Consider the following 16,104-nt stretch of genomic DNA (forward strand, 5'->3'; position numbering starts at 1 on the left):
TATCTACAGGGCAGGCCACTGCCCAGGGCTGCAAAGCGTTCGGTAGCTGTGAGTGAATGTGACTTGTAGGGACAGACGTTTGCTGGTTTGCCTAAGGCAGCAGAACTCATAGAGCTGGCCTTGAACACAGTGCACTGTTCATTCTTCTGTGACCTCCTAGGAAATAAGGAAAACCTATCATAGTGCAGTAACTAGAGAAGAAGGCACTTAGTTCACTGAAACAGGACAAGTCTGCTACTCTGCTGCAGGAAGCTGTAAATATATTTAACAACTTTGTCCAAAAGCTGAGGCTGCTCCCACATTCCATGTGGGAAGCTGTGAAACGTGAAAGGGAGGACAAATGTAACCATGTACAAAGACAAAAGAGTGGGGGTTCTACTGAGAAGCAGCAGAGAAGCAGCACTCGGGTGTTGTCCTGGACTGATATCAGATCTTGAGCCAAGATGTTGTGTGGTTAAAGAGGTTTCAAGAAACCTCCCATTTTATTCTTATTTTGGCAGCTGGAATATTACTTCTCTGCACAGAAAATGTTAACATCTCATTTTGTAGAAATGCCACTTCTGGTATTTATATTCATACTAATACAAGCAGGCCCAGAAAAGGCATGGCAGGTCAGGTTACACAGCTGAGCTATGAATATTTAATAGTAAGTTGATTAGTGACTTTTTTTTTTAGTCTATTATTGGGCATTTATTTTTTTTATTTTCAAGGAAGGCAATTTTGGCACTTTAGGCAACTAGACGATATCTTGAGGTTTCAGTGTTTATGTTGGAATACCTGAAATAATATATAGTAGTTTTTGGAGGGGGAGGAACATCCCAAAATAGACTATTTCTGTGCTGTTTTATGAATACTTGCATAGCTGTGAATATCCTGAAGCATCTTCCTAATTGAAACTGTACTAGTGCTGCTCAACAGATACTTTACATTATTTTTTCCTTAGGAGTTTTGATTGCTTGATCCTAATTTGCAAAATCTACCATGTGTTTCTCAACAATCTTTGATTGAGTCCAAACAGAGCCTACTGACACCCAGGGGGCAGTATGGTTTTCTTGAATATGTGCTGTGATGAGCTCATAAGAGAGTATGGGGCAAGAACCTCAAGCTCTGGCACCAGCTTTTGTGTCCACATGTGCCTTCAGCGTAACAGCCGACTGTGAGAAATAATACCCGGTGGTTCTCTATTTCCATAGCTGTTTCTCTCCAACTTCTGCTTTGTGTGCTTGGATTTGTGTGAGTTGGCAGCAGTCAGCAGCAATGTGTTCCCCATCAAAGATCCCGAGGTGGGTTGATGCTCAGAGCTGGGTTGGCTGTGGGAACCCCCACCATCCTGGTGAATGGCGTTCAGCACTGGGGACCTTGCTGCCCTGTGGACACGGGGATGTCTCTGAGCTGTCTGGCAGTGCTCCACACTAGCTTTGTGTCAGTTAGGGTATCTCAGCTCCTTGTTGGAGTCTCTGAAGCCCAGCTTTGGTGGCTATTTAACCGGTCTGAAGGGAGTGAGATTCCGGCTTTTGAGCCATAGGGACTTTTTTGAAAAACACACTAGCAGGGGGAGGGAAAAACACCAAACCATCAGAGCAGTGGTGTAGTGTTGATAGTGCTGTATCAGTATCCAGGGTTCAGGTGTACGCAGGGTCAGTTTACAGGCTCGCTAGTACAGAGTGCGAGATTAATTGGCTTTGGTCAGCTTTTGCTTCACTATTTGAATACCATTATCAGGAATGTAAATGATTTGCTATGCAGAGAAATACCACAATAGTCTCTGTGCCTCTTTTTATACTTGTCTCTTTTAAACAGAGCTTTATCTAACTGCAAATCTGATTTCAGCCTTCTGATGAGGACATTATACAGTCATCCATTCCAGAAAAGCATAATTAGTGTATTATTTTATTTCTGACTCAACAGTTTTTGGTTTAGATAGTTTGTCTGTTGTACTGTGCATAAAATTTAAGTTATCAGGAGGAAATTTACATTATTAGTCACGATTATAGCCAGACTTCGTGAGGTTGAAGGTTTTTTTTTGCTTGGCAGATAAAAATGGTAACGTTTGTAGGATGTTTTTAGAACAAAGACAGTAGTGCAGATTCTTACTATACTTCATTGTCCTTTATGTGTGTATGCAAAATGGGCAAATTACTTCAAGTTCTGATGCAAACGTTCTAATACGGTGTGGTGTACAAGTGCAAAGTTAAACATTGGAAGGGGCAGTAGGTCTACACTATTGCATTATGCTAAGAAACTGTAGAAAGTCACTAGGTTGGTTTGATTGAATAGCTATTCTGCCAAACAGCCATTGAGTTTTCTGTGTCCTGTGGTGGGCTTACAGTGAAGTGCAGTAAGAAAGACAACAGTTGCTTTCAGGAAGCAGCACAGGATTTTAGCAAGCTTGGGAATTCTTGTAGGAAGAATAAAGAGTTTTCTGCTCAGTGGAAGACAGCTAATGTGAGTTGTGCTATCATTGTAGCAGTTGAGGGAAATTGCTACGAGGGAGTTTCTCCTTTCTGCTGTGAGCATGGAGACTTTCTCAAATTAAAGTCTTTCCAGTGGCTGGTGGTTGTGAATTCAGCAAGCTGTGCAGTGCATTCTCAGCACTCCCTTCCTTCCAGTCCTGCTGGTGATGTCACCCAGTCCCAAGAAAAGCAAAAACAAATTGGTTCTTCTCTGCTGTACTTTTATTGCTTTTGCTGCTGGCGGGTATTATGCATCCTTCCCATCTTGGTTTTTATAACCAAGTTTAAAAGAAGATTAAGAGAATGTCAAGGGCAGGCAAGTCTTTTTATAATAAACAATGAACATGTTTAAAAGCTTTGTTTTGTGCTGGGAGAGGCCTGCTTATGACTTGTAAGTGAAAACTGCTGATACTGAAGAAACACAAGACCTCTAATCTTCCCTGCCATACCCTGCTGTTTATGTGAACGTTTTCTGTCACTGTGGTTGATCATCTTAACCAGCACTGTAGAAGTCTATGAACGAGGTGCCCAAACAAAACTGAGGCCTGCTCTGGTTAAGTTCTTTTATTATATTTCTGTCTTCATGGTAGGTCACAGACTTGGAATCATTCTACTTGATTTTGGAACTGCAGGATGTGTATTAAAACCCTTGTTTTGCTACTCCTGCATTCAATGGAGAGAAGATTAAGGAACAATTGAGTCTGTGTTACCTGAGCCGCGTTTTGGAGTTTCTTTATCATTCTGCTGGTTGGAGGGGTGGCACAGGGATCTCTTAATGAGCTCCAAGACTATCATCACCCTTTTTCTCAAATGCCAAAGTGGAATGAATGCAAACAAAAAAATGCACAGAGCTGATGTTCAGCATAGGTTTCATTGTAGAGAGAGAAAATGCTTTAGCAAAAAGATTTGAAGTGAATTAGAGATGAACTGCATTCTGGGGGTGTTCAGATCACTATTTTAAGCTGAATGTTTCAGTGCAAATCCATAATTAGCAAATTTGATGAGCTGACAGATTGAGTAGTTGGGCTGGAACCATTCTGAAAAGTCAGCTCTTAGTTTGTGTTTCTGAATTTTTGTTACATCTTTTTGCCCAGTATTTAAATCCCTAAGTATTAAGTGGGTGAGGGTGAATGACTTCTATTGAACAAATGTGAGTGAACAGAACTGGAATCAAACAAGCATAATGGAAAGATTACTGTAGCATTGAAGGGCCAACTTATTGTCTTCATGGTGGAAGAATGGTTTTCTAATTGTTCTTGAAACCCAATGGAAGCCATATTTTGGCTGTGAATAATTCCCAGGAGGTATTATTTGAAGTCTTACCTCATCTCTCTTACTTTACTAATAGAACATATCAAATATTCAAAACCAGGCACACCCTGGGAAGCTCAGAGTGCACTGAACAACTCATCTGTTTCAGATAAAGGTGGGACCGTTCAGTGGTGGGTGAGGCTTTCTGACCTCAGTGACCTGCCAGGACCAGTTCAGTTTTGTCTTTGTTACTTCTCAGTTCTGAGAGGAGGGAATGACTGGCAGAAGGGAAAGCTCATGAATGGGAGCCAGATAACTTAAGATCTCATGCCAAGGCACTGTGATTTCACACTCAGCTGTGGTGTGAAGTGTTTGAAAGTTAACTCTGGTCATCACCTATTACATCTACTTCAGAGTTACCTGTAAAGAATTAAAGAAACAAAACTTCCTGCATCTTGTCCGTGGAATCTTTCCTTAAAACGCTATACTACTTGTGTCCTGAAGATGTTTATTTTAGAATTCAGTAATAATAACCAAATGAAAATTAACCACTTTTTGTTTCTGATGTGTATTAGGCTTCCTGGCACTGCATGCAAAAGCACAGGGCTGCCATTGCCATGTTTGATTTGGCATTGCCCATCTACCCATCTCAAGAATGTTCCTTATCTACTTTAAGATCCCCTGAATGTCAGTACTTCCCAAGGACTGTGTAAGGAAGTGACCATCCTAAATTAGTTTTGATAGTCTTTACTTCATCAGTTCATGAGACAGCACTTAATGGTTATCCCTTAAAGCTCATATTTTTCTCTTGAGGGGTAGAAAGAGATTTTCCTGGTGAAGTGTCATCATAGCTTTTCTTGAGGACTTCCACAGTACCCCTCACTCATTAGCTGTGACCCTTTATTTTCTAAGGACCTGCTGAAAGAGAGTGTTACAAAACTTGCCTGTTGATAGCAGCTAAGCAGCTGGTGAGCTATATTGTGTGCTCTATTAGTCTGCACGAAAACATGTTCGGATTGCTGTCACCTCCTCCCCATTCCCATCCCACCTGTTTGGCTCATCTGCCTCATCTTGTGACTTGTCATCAGTCTGCCTTGTAAATAGTTTGTGGCAGAAACTTTTTCATGATAGGTGTATAGGTGTACTCAGAAAGAGGAAGTACCTGCCGTGACTGAGCCTGAGCTCCTGGCTGACATTATGGGCACAATTCCAATGCAGATAATAATGCTAAGACTTCCCATATGTCTTCTGCAGACAAAGAGCTGTACTGCAGCAAACTCTTCACAGGATGTTACATTTTTGAATCCAGAACCTGTTGTTGAATTGCTATAGTATAAATTTTACCCAGTCTTCAAACTTTTGCTATGGCTTAAGCTTTAAAGGTGCTGCTGTAAATCAGCAAAGCTCTTGTTCCTGTTGTAGAGAGATGCTCATTTGTACCTACTTGATTTCACCACAGTCTGTTTTGCTTTACTAAAAGTAGAGATCACAGCAGTAGATGTCTCATAATGATGGACATTTTGTAGATACTTGGTGAACAGCTTTTTGCCACTGTGAGAAGTACCAGTGTCTGCAAGTGTTCACATTGCAGGTGCTTAGAAAGATGATTTTTAAATGTTCCAGCATTATTGTCCTATGGTATTTATTCTGTTCTGCTTCAAAATTCTTGAGAGATACTAATTCTGTAGCAGATGGGAACAAGTCTGTATCACGTTCAACAGAAAATTTCCACTATCCTGGTCACTTTTCACCCTTACAGATATATCTTTTTTAAATATAAATGTCTGTTCGTGGGGTTTTATTTTAAGCTGACAAACCCTGTTCTCTTGTAGTTATAAGACAGTGTTCAACTGGAGCAGTTTTTTGCTAATGTCAGGAGCTGTAGCTGCTTGGCAACTGAATGGATGTAAGGAAATCTAAGGTATGACCCTTTCAAATCTGTGAGAAAGTTAATGTGAGTTCTGAATGAATATTTTATGAAATCTGGAGAGATTAGAGCACAGTGTCTGATTCAAGGGTGCGGTGTTCCTGCAGGAGATGTTGGAAGGTACCAGGAACTTTATTCTCTGGTTCTTTCAGAACATCAAAGAAATTAAAATAGTCATATGGATGATGAAATGTAAACCTCCATAACCTCTTCCTAATGGGGGTCATTTAAACAATTCTTCCAGTTTTTAGTACATTTGTGATAGGACCTGCATGGGTTGTTATACTGCGAGATCAGCTCTGAGCTGACTGAAAGCAGCCACTTACAGCAGGCTTTGTTTTGGCCTACACAGAGCTCTGAGGTGTTGCACGTACTGTGCTATTTCTTAAAGGGTTGTTGTGAAATACGTTTGGATCCAAAGTACTTGGAAATGATGCAGTTTGGATTTAAATTTCAGCCTTTGCTTTTTTCCTGTGCATCTTCCAAACTGTTGAAGTATTGCAGCCTATTAGGAATAATCAGTTTGATTGCTAGCAGCCCATGCATAGGATGGTGTTACTGTGGTACTGTACTCAGAAGTTGGCCAAAGATGTTGCTTAAGAGCAGGAAAACGTAACTAAATCCAAGTGATGGGTATTATAGCGGGTGCTACAGGTCTGACTACACCTTCGTTATTCAGATGCTTCTGTATTATCTTTATTCTTAAAAGAGTAATGATGTAGAAGTGCTATTTTCCAAATGTTAATTTAGTTCTCTGCAGATGGCAGCCATCTGTTAAATGACAAGTCCTTTATTTGAGTAGCACTTTATATAGCTCGGATGGACGTATTGGTGCAATACATAAATGGAGTTGCTGAGGGGACACTTGCTAGATTTGTTCATTTTCTGTTGCTGTTCCAAAAAACAGAAAATTTCAAAGCTCAGTATTTTTTGCATATCTTCCGTATTTTGAGTTAAAGCTTGACTTCCACAAGCCAGTCGGCAGCGTACTCCTGAGAGAGTCACAATGCTAGGAAATATTTTTAAACTACAACATAACTCATAGCAATTATCAAGGCCCTAATTCTACAGTGTCACCGTGTGGATGAGCTCTTACAGATACTCACAGGAAACACTGCAAGCTTTTATGAGCCTCAGGACCATCATGGCTTGACAAGCAGACAGCTCTCTTGGAGCTGCCAGTACTCCTTTATTTTCTGTCATTGCTTTTTTTGTTGTTTGTTTGTTTTGGGGGGAGGGTGCTTGTTCCTGTTTTCTTTTTTACTAGGAAAATACTAGCACTGTATTACAATATAGCTTAGTGTTACAGTAGTAAAGTGATCTTCTCTGCATATTTGTTTGTAAGCCAAGCAAGTTTCATATTGTTTTCTTCTAAAGATTTTTTCAAGTTATGGTGCTAAGTTTTAATTTACATGCCTTGCTTTTGTTGTTGTAAAACTGCCTTATGCTTTTATTACTGTGTTTTTGATAAAATTCAGTGAGTATCCTGACTTGTGTTCTTGATTTTTCTACAGCTGAAAACCTTGGTAATGGCTCCACTACCCAGTGCTGGGTCAGTTCGGAACGCTCTGCAGTTATACCGTTATTTGCTCCGATGCTGTAAGCAGCTTCCTGAAGAGAATATTCGTCAGCATTACAGACATGCAATCAGGCAGGTGAGAAATGTAATTCTTTTCTGTTATTGAGTTCACAGTTGTGTTGTAGGTCTTTTGTGGTGTGTGTGTGTTTTTGTTTTTTTTTTAATCCTACAATTTGGACCAATTTCTTATAACTCCTTGAAATTTAAAGCAAATTCTTCTGTAGGCTTGAAACCTCCATGGGTTCAGAGGATTATACAGGGATTATGTGAAGGAGCACTTGATTTTTGTTTGCTTTCCTTCGCTTTCTTGTCAGTTCTTGTGTTAGTCAAGATAGTGAACAACAATTGTTTATTTATTTACCCGGCCACATCCTTTCGGTAATACTGGCTAGTTCCCCATCTGGGGTTGTTTTCCACAATAGGTGTTCATATGGAGATTATTTAATGCCTTTGATTATACCTATTGTCCTGTGTCTCTTGTAGTTTTACTGTAACAGCAACTTCAAGGAAACTTCACCATGCAGTGACTTACTTAGGTCTTGTTGAATTTACTGGGATGTTACATGCTTTCTAAACCAGAGCTTGTACCTCTATGCATTTCTACATTAAGATACCTTGATTGTTGTTCCAAAGTGAAGTTCTCATAGTTTCTGATCATCTTTTTGGTACTTTTCTGGCCATAATGTGTGAAAAGAGTAAAACGTTTTATATGAAAAATACATTTGATAAGCCTTGTTATGGAAATAGCGTGGGCAAGTGCTGTGATGAATATTTTTACATCTTCAAATCAAAAGTTTGGTGTGAAATTTTCTTTGGGGTTTAAAAGTGATCCTTATTTAAACTACGGTGCGTTGGGCTGACTGTCAGTGTAACGCTTGAGATTAAATGTTGCAGAGTTTCAAAGTTCATGCTGATGAAGATGATCCTGATAGAATACAGCAAATTATTAAGAGAGCCATTGAGGATGCTGACTGGATCATGAATAAAGTAAGTGCATCAGATTGTCTAAGCTTTTCTCTGACTCAGTTCAAAATGAAGAAAACATTGCAAAGCAAATTATGAACAGCAAACTGTTGTACAAACTGTTGTTTGGGACACTGAAGTATCCAAGTGAAAGGAAATGTCTGCTGTGTTTATGATTGCAGTGGTTCCTGTTTCAAAATTCACCTTTGCCAATGTAAAATTAAGTGTATTATTTAGAACCATTCGTGTTTTAAGTTAGTCTATGTGTAACTTGTTGTCATTAAGAATTATAGTAAATTTCTACAGTGGTGACTAATATAAATCTATCACAGAGGAAAGATGTGGAATTTTTGCAAGTCACAGTTTGTTGATACTCACTTGCTGCATTCCTAACAGGAATCTATCCTCTCTTAGTCATTTTGTTGTATTTGCAGAATGTTGTTTTCTCAAGTCTTGTCTGTGGCTGTGCAGATCAGGGACAGACAGCACAGAAAATTACCACAGAATTGTGGTAATCCATCTACTCATAGTTATCACCCACTGGAAATGCATCTTTATTATCATAGTAGCTCAGAATATCACTCAGTTCTGCAAGGTCCACATCAATGTATCCTAGCTGAAAAATTGTGGAATGACAAACCAGATAATTAAATAAAAGAATGTACTTTGTATGCCAGTAGACAGCTGAGAGTATATGGGCTTCCTTGGATTTAAATCTGTCTGGTGGGCGTGACATGTTAACATGGATTTCTGAGTATAATGAAACAAGTCAAAAATTCCACTTGCTCTAAGTATCTGTGATTTAATCTACTAAATGACTGTTAAGTCCTTATCTCTGCCAGTCCGTGAAATCCAAATAAGAATTCTTACAGGAGCAAGCTCAGATTAGTCATAGATTACAAAATTATAGTAGTAGCTAAATCCCAGCAGTTACAGTCTAGTAAATAACTGTCTGTGCATGAATCAGATTTTGTTCGCCATGCAACTATGAAAAGCATCATTCAGATTCTGCAGCTGAGAGGAAGATGAGATGCACAGTGTTCATGAGAAAGCAAATGTCTCCATTATTTTATATTGTAGATAGAAAGCCCATCATATCTCTGTTGAACTGAATCTGAGACAATTTTATGTAGATGAGTAGACTTGTAAATCTTTGACAGTCATTGCTTTTAGTTATGCATTTTTCTCCACTAATAACTTTTTTTTTCCTTCAGTATAAAAAGCAGAAGTAGAAGAAGGATGAAGACAAGAATGTCATTGGTAAACATCCTTAGATGACATCAGTCAAGTAAGTCCAGTACTATGGTATAGTTATTGCTTGCAATTTTACCTAATGCAAATACAGTAATATTTCTGAAGCCATTTGAGGTAATAGTTAATTGACACAGCCTAGGTTCAAAGCATTAGCATGTATAATTACAAACCTTAGTTTGAAGCTAAACTTCCCTACGGTTTGCACAGGCCAGAACATTTCTCAGGAAAAATAAGTGAGCATGAAAACGTAATGCAGTACAAGTAATTAATAAATAAATATTGCTCTATTAATTGTTCATGTCTGAGTTATTCCCATGTGGAAAAACCTAACTGTGTGTAAAGGTCTGTACTGAGAGCCTGCAGATTTGGAAAGTGCTCATTCAGGATAAGAGCAAGTTTCTCTTCACTTGATTGTGCATTAAATTACACTGTTAGATCTGGATTCTCGGTGGTATAACACACACTAAGTGCATCAAATAGTAAATTTTTTGTTTGCTAGCAATGTTCTTCTGTTGAAGTACCAATGGGTTTAGGCTTATGTTTATGCAATGTTCATCTTTAGTAGCAGAGAGAAGGGTGTAGGTCACTGAGTGGGGAACGTTGTCATAAGGGCTTTAAGCCCATCTGAAGCTTGAACTGCAGTATCCTGTTGGTAGCCAGGTTGATTGGTCTCACCTGTTGTCCCTTCATGCAGACATCTTCATTCTACTCTGTAGGTTTACACTTGAACTGATGTTTGTCTTTTCTTATTTTAATACAGTTGCATGTTCCCTGTGATCCTAATTTCTACACTCTCCAGAAAAGACTCCATTCAGCTGAGTTCTGTGCGCTCAATGGCATGATCACTGAAACCTGCAACCTTACACAGGTATAAAGGCTTTCACATCTTTTTGAATTGTGCAATAAACATCCTTTAAAAATGGGGAGTCTGTGTTCTTTTTAAAAAGAAGACCATAATTTCACTGCCCTAATAAATTTTCATTGGTTAAAAACTCAAAAGAAACACTAGCTGTCTTAATCAAATTTAGGGAGGTATGGGTTTCCTTCCACTGCATCTTCTTTGTAGCTGTACTTGGAACTTTCTGCCTCCAGATGGCAGCGCGCGCTGCTGTAAATGCATGAAGTCCGAAGTATTTGAGGGTTAGATCGGTCTGTTTTTACTGTTTCCAAATTGCTGAGGTTATTCACCTGCAAAAATAGAACTAAAGTGCTAAATGAGATCTGTTCTGGGCTCCAGATTTTTTTTTCGTGCAGCCTAGTTCCAAGCAATCAAACAATTTGAGACAAGTGCTGTAAAAGAAATTAAGGCCATAATGTGCAAGTTTATATTATAAAGTGTTGTATCAAAATTTTTGTTTATACCTTCTCATTTTATACCCTATCATCAAGCATTCCTTCACACTGTTATTGTAATCTACCATCATCATTGTCTTCTCTCTGGCCCTTCATCTTTCACATCTTATACGTCTTACACTTTTGTAGCTTCTGTTCTGTATCTTCTTTAATTCTGTTCTCTCTCATCTTGTCTCTCAACCTCAGTTCTTTCTCCTTTCCAGATACTTTTCTGATATTTCTGGGTGCATCAGAAGGCATTAAGGTATTACAAACAGGGCACCCTACTGCTTAATTTCAAATAATAAAGAATGAAGCTAGTAGAAACTAGCAAGGATGCAAATTTTTCTTCATATGGGGAAAACTACTTAAATACATTTTTGGAAAGTGCAGCTGTTTTGATTTGTCTTTCCAATATAGTTTGATGCAAGGTGGAGCAGTGAGTGTTTCAGCCCTGACAATTGGACAAGGAGTATTCAGTATGAAACCAGACACAAATAGTAAAGCTCAAACAGGTTTAAAGACAGACATAGGAATGTGTTATCTTTTAATCAAGTGCAAAAAGACAGCTGACTAGTATGAAGGTGCAGTGACAGCAATATTTCAGTGCATATCAAAAACACTGGGACTCAGTAGCCGTAACAGTGTATGGAAACATACTGGTTTACCAAAATTTAGGTGTGACTCGCTCAGTAACCCTCCATTGCTTTGATTGTCCAACTTTATGTAGTAAAAAACATGTTTTGCTCAGTTAATAATTGGATGTATGTAAGAATAATATGAACATAGTATTTAATTTGTGAACAGCTCAACAGAATACAGCAAGGAGCTGTAAGGTGTAACCATGGCATGTGTGCAGCTCCAAGTGCCTGAGGTGCCAGCTGAGATCTGAGATCATCAGACCAGAGGTATGAGAGTCAATTGTTATGGCAGACCAGGGACTGTGAATTTTGTCTTTGGAGCTGGTAGAAATGTACTTCTTGTAGGGTGCAGAGGGGGAGCACAGTTGAGGCAGGAGACAGTATGATATGTTTTGATAATTTAAAAAAAATTTAAAATAATGAAATAATAACTTTAATGTGGTCGCTCAGTGTTATGGGGTGTCTGTCATTTTTTTCATACAAAACATTGTTTCGTTTTCAAAATAACAAGCCTGTGATTTGAAGATAACTTTATTTACACTGCTACAGAACAGGTAAATTTTCTTGATAGTGGGGAGAGATAATGCAAACAACTGTTTACTTCTTTGTAATAGTGAAAGTGACCTCGGTGTCTAAGACAGAAGTGTTTCACTAATGAGAGGACATCCAGATCTATAGCTGAGGCTTTCTTGCCTTCAAGACATAAAACATTCTCTTCTTCAGTAGTGTAATTTGAGGTGAAATGCATTGTTTTACTCAAAATATAGATGAGAACTTGAACTCTGAAACAAAATTTGAGTGGAGATCAGTACTTCAGCCTAAAGTTGTTATCCAGAAAAATTCCTTATCAGAAGTCACTTGATTGTGGAGGTGCCCTAATTTGGTGCCCTGTTTGACCTGAGAGTTCATACAGTAAATAGAATTTTCTTCAGCTCTGTGCCTTTCTGCTTTCTGTGACCCTGCCTGTTTCCTCAGTTATTCCATTTTTCACCAATCTCTTAATGAGGTGTTAATGTGCTGTGCTAAGGATTCTGTCAATTGCCGGGAGCAGAGCCATTGCGAGAAGACTTGTACAGCTCTATGCATACCTCGATTTCTGCTGCTCATGTGGGGAAACTTAACTGTTAAATCTCAGTCAGGGTTCTCTGCTGGTGGTTGCAAAGAAAATATCATTGCCAAATAGATTTGTGCATTTGTTTCCATGTTCAGCCATGTAGAATTTTTGAAGACAGAGATGTTGGGTGCAAGTTGATATATTGCATCAACAGTTCAACTTTGGAGCTGCTTTTCTTGTTGACTTTGCAAATAGGGCCAAGCCTATTCTGGTTATTGGTTCCTTATTTCAGTAAAAAAGAAACCCAAACCTATTTCTGTACTTCTATATCATGCCAATTCTGGTAATAAGGCACTGTTGATAGGTATTTTATGCGATAACTGAACTTCAAAGTCCCATGTTTTGCTGTGCCTGATTATTGTTGGTGTTACCAAAGTAAACATTCAGTTACCACTGCTGCTTTCATCGGTTTGCATTGTGTTTACAAATTAACAGTTACATCCTGGAAACAGTTTTGCAGCTGGTTTCTATAGGATATAGGACCTTATGTCAATAACTTCCCGTACTGCTGGGAGTGGCCTTATCTCTCCATTGCCTTTGAACAGTTAGCTCTGTCAGTTATGCTACAGACAGGGTTTTAAGGGAGGATTGTGCAAAGCAAACATCAGAACAAAGACAGTTACGAGATTTCTGCTTAATAGTTTGGGTAAATTAGTTATAATTTTTGAAGTATGGAGAAAGATTTTTGGATCACATTTCAGCTGTGGAAATTGAGAAACAAGTTCTTAGTAATTAGTTCCAGGTTATAGACTTACCAATATTGAGTTTATGGCTAGAACCAAACTTGATGCTTCACTTTCTCTCTCTCTCTCTGAAATATTGGCTGAAAATTCATGGAAAACTTCTGTACAATGTGAATATGGAAATGCCATATCTCCAAAGACTGTAACAATGACAACTTATGAGTTAGTTGAAACATTTTGTTTAGTCTGTAAATTCTTAAGCCCAGAGATATGTATTGAAGGATCTACTTCTAATTACCAGTCTCAGAGCCATGCAGAATCTTTCTGTTTAGTCTTTCCTTTTTTTAGTTTCTTCATATCAGATTTTTGTACTTATAACTAAATTGTAAATATGTGGTCTATCTAAAATAAAAGAAAATATTCTACACTTTTCATACTTAAAAAGGTGTGTCTTTCTGATCACATTTTTGTGCCAGAGATACTGAGCTCAGCTCATTCTTGTTGCTGAAAGTTACTTGAGCTTTCTGTATACTGAATAAATACTTCCATCTCAAGACAGGGTTTTTGTAACGCCATTTGTCAATAACTGAATCTTTAAATCATTCTCTGTACTTTAGTGCTTTGAACTTTTTCACATGATTTATGATGTCACAGAGATAAATATATCACAGCTTTTTGTGTAGAGACACGTGAGCTTAAGAATTTGATGCTAAATAAAGATGTCTCTTCTGGGGCATTTGGCTTATTTTCAGGTGTCATAAAGAAATGTTGTTTACTGCTATACTGTAAAGAGCAAGTGCACACAATGTTTCTGAGAAGAATATTCAGGGTGATGTTTCTTAAGGGAAGCAGTTCCTTGTTTGTGGGTAACTTTCAACTTAGCATTACAAAGAGTGCCTTCATAAAAAGCTCTGATAAGGTGCAAACTGAACAAATAGCACTGTGCCTCTGAGGCGTTAATGCTCAGTATCATAAGGTTCATCATCAATGTCCTGTAAGAACTGGTCTTCCAGGCTGTGTGCTCCACAGCGTAGTATCCTTTGGTGTTATCCAATATAGCATATGTTTATTTGAAAAGTGGATGGTTTTTTTGTCACAACTGTGTTCTAAGGGAAGTGAATAATACATGAAGATAGCTTTAAAAATTTGCTTGCTGTTTGCTTGGCCAGTTGCTTTGCTGTGGTCTTTCCTACTGCTCAGGGATCAGGTGTTTCTTCTTGACTGCAAGTCAGCTGGCACATCTTTCAACTTTTGTATTATTTGATTTAATTTATCTTTACTTCTGTTAAGCCGAGTTTTATGAAATGGTGTTAACTGAAATACACACCAGACATCAAGTATTCTTTTCAGCTTGTGATTAATCAGGGTGGGCATTAGGGAAAAAAGTCTGTTCTTTGAAGAATGTTTTGTTTTCCTCAGAGCTGTTTGCTGATATTTCAAGTAATTTTGAGCAGTTCAGAAATGGAGACATCTCTCACTCACAGCTAAGAACTTAGCAATATTCGTATTTATCATTAATGGAAGATATCCCTGGCGTATACATTTTGAAAGAAACCTTGTGTGCTTAAGTAACCTCTAGAGTATGAGGAGGAGAATTCTGGACCTACTGTTTATTGTCCTGATGTGGGAACCAGGAGGCCTAGTAGGTTCATTGCTTATCCTGCTGCTGTCAACCTGGATGCCTTATTTTTTTTTTTTTTCCCTCAACTAATTGTATTCTGCATCACTCCATTTAGAAAAGGATTAAGTTGAATTTCGAATCAATTACTTCTGAGCAAACTTTATTTGTATGTCTAACAACTTTATATAAAATGCTCTTTCCTCTGCTGCACCACAGCATTGAACCATTTCATTGCATTTGTGCTTTCTTCTGCTGGTATTAAACTTCAAGTATTTAAATACTAGTGTACTCTGTGTTCTTATATTATTATAGCTTATTTTTTGCACAGTTTTTCATATTCTTCCATGTATCTTAAAAGAAGCTTTAAAATAGTGTTTTTCTTTATTTCCTGCTGTTCTGCAGAACACATTCTAAAAGCAAATATTAAGAGTTATAACATTAACAATTCTTGCAACTGATTGATTTCCATCCTTCATTAGGTAATATGACACAGGAGTCTTACTTTCATTTTCTCAGTGTTATTTCATTGACAGAAAGTCAGCTGGTATGAAACACGGAACAAGGAAAACAGTTTTGTTTCAAAACATCAAACATAGGGGGCCACAAAAATGACCCTGGGGGTGGAACACCTCCCCTGTGAGGACAGGCTGAGAGAGCTGGTCTGTTCAGCCTGGAGAAGAGAAGGCTCCAGGTAGACCTGAGAGCGGCCTTCCAAAATCTAAAGTGAGGTTGTAAGGAGGAAGGGGACAGACTCTTTAGCAAGGTCTGTTGTGATTGGCCATGAGGGTACAGTTTCAAACTAAGAAAGGGGAGATTTAGTTTGGGTATAAGGAGATAGATAGGGTGATGAGGCACTGGAATAGATTGCCCAGAGAGATGGTGGTGCCCCATCCCTTGAAACGCTCAAGGTCAGGCTGGACCAGGCTCTGAGCATCTGGTTGAGCTGTGAATGTCCGTTCATTGCAGGGGAGTTGGATGGACTAGATGACCCTTAAGGGTCCCTTCCAACTCAATTCTTTGATTGTTGGGATCAAAGTTAGTAGACTGGAAAATGATAGCAGACACAGGCGTAGACAGTGTTTCCTGGTGACTCCTTCAGGATGTTCATTAATCTAAGGACTGAGTTTTCTTCCTATAAATAACATCTTTGATTTTCCATGGTTGCGTAACTGCAAGAGCTTGTTTTATTTTCTGTTTTTAAATCCCTTTAGAGATCTCAAAGCAGTGTGTTTAATTGTTTATAGTGGAGAATGCAGGCAGTTATTGAATTGCAGGCTCTACTTGAA

General features: G+C 38.5%; 1 protein-coding gene across 5 annotated transcripts in view; it reads left to right on the top strand.

Annotated features, from left to right (window-relative positions):
* Positions 1-10,349, top strand: part of LYRM9 (LYR motif containing 9) — a 30,470-nt gene extending 20,121 nt beyond the window's left edge. For 4 of the 5 annotated variants that reach the window (XM_052689095.1, XM_052689091.1, XM_052689094.1 and 1 more), the window contains 4 exons: positions 7,146-7,286; positions 8,105-8,197; positions 9,388-9,461; positions 10,188-10,295. In XM_052689095.1, coding sequence (XP_052545055.1) covers positions 7,161-7,286; positions 8,105-8,197; positions 9,388-9,405 — 237 coding nt within the window. In that variant the 5' untranslated portion in view covers positions 7,146-7,160 and the 3' untranslated portion in view covers positions 9,406-9,461; positions 10,188-10,295. Of the gene's footprint in view, positions 1-7,145; positions 7,287-8,104; positions 8,198-9,387; positions 9,462-10,187 lie in introns of all 5 variants that reach the window. The other variant, XM_052689093.1, reaches the window with a different exon arrangement.
* Positions 10,350-16,104: the final 5,755 nt, after the last annotated feature.

This window comes from Tympanuchus pallidicinctus, unplaced genomic scaffold (assembly GCF_026119805.1).
Source record: "Tympanuchus pallidicinctus isolate F22 unplaced genomic scaffold, pur_lepc_1.0 scaffold24, whole genome shotgun sequence".
In the NCBI taxonomy this organism is placed as follows: domain Eukaryota; kingdom Metazoa; phylum Chordata; class Aves; order Galliformes; family Phasianidae; genus Tympanuchus; species Tympanuchus pallidicinctus.